This window comes from Octopus bimaculoides, chromosome 18 (assembly GCF_001194135.2).
Source record: "Octopus bimaculoides isolate UCB-OBI-ISO-001 chromosome 18, ASM119413v2, whole genome shotgun sequence".
Classification (NCBI taxonomy): Eukaryota; Metazoa; Mollusca; class Cephalopoda; order Octopoda; family Octopodidae; genus Octopus; species Octopus bimaculoides.
This window is the reverse complement of record NC_068998.1, coordinates 45,340,171-45,344,815: the sequence shown is the minus strand read 5'-3', so window position 1 is coordinate 45,344,815 and position 4,645 is coordinate 45,340,171. Positions and strand designations below refer to the sequence as shown.

The window sequence follows — 4,645 nt, the reverse complement described above, 5'->3', positions numbered from 1 at the left end:
ATATATATATATATATATATAAATATATATATATATATATGTAATATATATATAACTATACACATACAGATATATATACATACATACACACACACACACACATATATATATATATATACATACACATATATATATATATATATATATATATATATATATACACACTTTACATTTACATATATATGTTTACACAAGCATATATTATATATATATATGTTATATATTAATATATATACACACACACCTTTATATATATATATATATATATATATATATATACATACACTTCATCTTTATATGTGTGTGTGTATATATATATATATATATATATATATATATATATACACACACAAACATACAGTTTACTTTTATATATATATATATATTTATATATTTACACATAGAGACATAGATAGGTTTAGAGAGGCACAAGCATACATGAGGATGTGTGTGTATGCGCTGCATGTGTCTGTATGTGCACATGTACATGAGAAGATTTTGAACCCACCTCTTAGTGTTGTCGTTATATTTTGGCCCATGTATTTTCTGACGGCCAAAGCAGTCCAGGTAAGTTGAAGAATAAACCTGATCGAAGATGTATATTTTGGTTGGGGAAATATCACAACAACAGCAGCAACAGCAGAAGCAGCGGCGGTAGTGGTGATGGTGGTTGGGGCGGTGGTGGCTGTGGTGGTAGTGGTGGTGGTACTGCTGGTGGCGGCGATGGTGGGGGGTTGTAGTGACAGTAGCAGTGGTATCGACAGAAACACGCTCAGCAGAAGTGGCATGCGAAACAACTGTGTATGTGAAGTGGGAGAGCTGATGATTTGGGATCACTTCTTAGACTCTTGTAGTTAAGGTATTAACAGCTGTTGGTGTATGAACTTATTAAGGAAAGCACTGACAACAATGACAATATGAGCAAAATTGCTGTACACTCAGGCATCACAACTTTATATTTTTTCCCAATGTTTTGGGAAATCAGAGCAAAATAATCTTGAATGGTATGTGGTTTATTATCACAGATTCCTACTGAAACTCATCTCTTTCTCTCTCTCTCTCTCATTCTCACTCACACACTTTGTCTTTCTCTCTCTCTCTCTCTCTCTCTCTCTCTCCATTATTTATACATATATACACACATTCTCACACACATACTCACTCATTCTCACAAAACTCATTCAGAAAATACATTTCATAAATGCAAGAAAAAACAGAAAATTTATGTGGAAGTATAAGATGAGGAGTAAAACAAAATTGACCCATGTCTACTTCGAGTTTATAATTGAAGGATTACTTGATTATAATTACACTCAATTAACATCTGAGAAGAACCACAAACCATATTTAAAAGAAGAAAAAAAAAATTGGAGAGAAGAAAAAAAGAATAAAAAACGTATAATTTTTGTGTCAATTTTCACCTTTATTGAGAAGTTTAAAAAAATGCAAAAATAAAAAGAAAGAGAAAATAAAATACCTGGATGCTTCTTTTTCCAAAGAAATATCTCTTATGATGAAGTTTTGAGAACATATAATTCCAACATGACACAAAGGTAAATATTTAGTAAAAATATTTGTAAAAATATGCTTGGAAATAAACAAAGATTTTAAGTAAAAGTACCCACATTTGAACTCATTTTATATATATTTATATACACACCTGCATATACATACATATTTATTAATTATATATATATAAATATTTGTCTGTATATATATATATATATATATATATATGCATACAAATATATGTATTAATGCATGTGTATGCGTGTGTGTGTGTATACATATTTATATATTTATATTTTACTAAGTTAAATTGTCCAAGGATTTAGGTGCGCAGTCAATCGTATACCAATTATTGGAATAGAGCGTTTGTGTATTGTATTGATTTAATCATTAAAACATGTCTACACATGATATAAATATTATGCATTGATAATTAAACATATGTACATTGATATATATATAATAGTATTTAATGCATCTATTATATATTTCTACACATGTGTGGAGTGGGGCTATTCAAAGAATATTACAAAAGCTACACAGATGGCAGGAATATATTGAAAGTTTCAGTGTGGAGTTGCAGTAATTTTACTGATCTAGAATCCTAACAGCTGGTAACAACAAATGTATTCTTCAGTTGACAGATATATTTTTTGAAATTCATTTATACATTTTTCTTCGGAATTCAAATTGTGGATATGTGTGTGTGTATGTGTAAATGCATGCACGTGTTTCGCAGTGTGTTGTCTCTTCAGAAAGTTATCCATGATATAAGAAAACTGTAACCAAGTGGAAAATTTTAGTAGCAGTTTGAACAACTCGTAAAAGACAGGTAACACATGTTCAGGTAGCACGCTGCTCGGATTATTTTGGTTTAAAATCTTCTTTCACTCATCAATAAATATTTCATGAGTAATTTTCACTCTACCCAGCTATGATTTCCATTATTTGCTGTGTGGCTGTTATTTTATGCTTCCTTTAGAGTGATACAACATATATGATATACTTGGAATATTTCAAAATTTCTAAGTTTGCTTTTATCTAATATTTCTTCCATAAAGTTAAAAAGGAGAAATCAAAGAAGAAGCAAACAATGAGAAACTTCAGGTGGGCTATCAATTTTATAGTCTGTTTTTCATTCTCAGGGTGGTTCTTTTACAATGTTATCTCTTCTTATTCTAAAATTCTTTCTAATACCTTCCGCTTAGTTTCCAATTTCCACTCTAATAATTGCACAAAGTGTATGTGTGCATATGCATATGTGTGTGTAAGTGTGTGTGTGTGCATATATACATACATACATACATGCGTACATATAGGTATATATATTTATGTATGTATATGTATATATCTATGTATAAATGTAGTTACCTAGGCTGTTAGAGCAACCTCACAGTTGGAAGGTATTAATAGCAGTAAAGAAGTTGTAGTGTTTGGTAGAAGAGCTTTGTATAAGAAAGAGCATCAGACACACATAGCTCTATGTGTGTGCACGCACGTGTGTCTGTGTGTGTGTGTGTGTGTGTGTGTGTCAGAGAGAGAGAGAGAGAGAGAGAGAGAGAGAGAGAGTTGATTTCATCATGTATGTTGTGTTGCAGGTAGTGTGAGAAGCATCGCTAAACTAGATAGCCAGCCAGCAGCAGCAGTGGTGGTAGATAACATAGCTGATGTGGTTGACGCAGGAATAAGAAGAACTATATCATGGAATGGAAAACAAAAACAGTCCTGTGGAAGAACAGAGGATGGAACAGAAGACATGTAGATAGATAAGCTGGTTAATGTAGGAGGCAGGCAGAGAAGTAATATTTAGTTCAATACCTTGTGTGGCCAAATTAATTAGAGGACTAATACTAACTCAAATTATACAATCTGATTAAGTAACTAATGATCTGATTTCAAGTGAAACAAAAATAAATAATGACAATAATAATCCTCTCTTTTATAGGCTCAAGGCCTGAAATTTTTGATGGTGGGTACTAAATAATAATAGTAATAATAATAATAATAATAATAATAATAATAATAATAATGATAATAATAATTCTGTCTACTATAGGCACAAGGCCTGAAATTTGTGGGTAGAGAGATAGTTGATTACATCAACCCCAGTACTTAATTTATCGACCCTGAAAGAATGAAAGGCAAAGTCAACCTTCGCGGAATTTGAACCCAGGATGTAAAGATGGATGAAATGCCACAAAAAATATCTGGTGTGCTAACGATTCTGCCACATTGCCGCATTTAATAACACTTTCTACCAAAGGCACAAGATGCTGAAATTTTGGTGGAGGGGACTAGTTGATTGCACTGATGTCAGTGTTAAACAGATACTTATTTTATCAACTCCAAAAGGAAGAAAGGCAAAGTTGACCTTGGTGGAATTTGAACTCAGAACACAAAGATAGATGAAATACCTCTTAGCATTTTGCTTGGCATGCTAATGATTATGCCAGCTCACTGCTTTAATAATAATAATAATAATAATAATAATAATAATAATAATCTTTTCTACCATAGACACAAGGTCTGAAATTTTGGCGGATGAAATTAGTTGATCCCATTGACCCCCACTGTTTAACTGGTACTTAATTTATTTACCCCAAAAGGATGAAAGGCAAAGTCGACCTTGGTGGAATTTGAACTCAGAATGTAGATGCAGATGAAATACAGCTAAGCATTTCACCCGGCATGTTAACGGTTCTGCTTGTAATTGATTATTATACAGCATAGATTTGGACAGGCCATGGTGGAAAAGTTATAAGTAACTCTTTTACTTGTTCCAGTCATTTAGTTGAGCAAATCGACCCCAGGACTTATTCTTTGTAAGCCTAGTACTTATTCTGTAGGTCTCTATTGCCAAACCGCTAAGTTACGGGGACGTAAACACACCAGCATCGGTTGTCAAGAGATGTTGGGGGGGGGGTGACAAACACAGAAACACAAACACATATATATACATATACATTTATACGACAAGCTTCTTTCAGTTTCCATCTACTAAATCCACTCACAAGGCTTTGGTTGGCCCGAAGCTATAGTAGAAGACACTTGCCCAAGGTGCCACGAAGTGGGACCGAACCCGGACCCATGTGGTTCGTAAGCAAGCTACTTACCACACAGCCACTCCTGCACCTGT

General features: G+C 33.1%; 1 protein-coding gene across 13 annotated transcripts in view; it reads right to left on the bottom strand.

Annotated features, from left to right (window-relative positions):
- Positions 1-4,645, bottom strand: part of LOC106874003 (Kv channel-interacting protein 4) — a 479,441-nt gene that overhangs the window by 136,311 nt on the left and 338,485 nt on the right. The window contains exon 1 of one of the 13 annotated variants that reach the window (XM_052974215.1): positions 509-887. The exons of 9 other annotated variants lie outside the window; for them this stretch is intronic. In XM_052974215.1, coding sequence (XP_052830175.1) covers positions 509-788 — 280 coding nt within the window. In that variant the 5' untranslated portion in view covers positions 789-887. Of the gene's footprint in view, positions 1-508; positions 888-4,645 lie in introns of those variants that run through there. 3 more of the 13 variants (XM_052974213.1, XM_052974216.1, XM_052974214.1) reach the window with 3 other exon arrangements.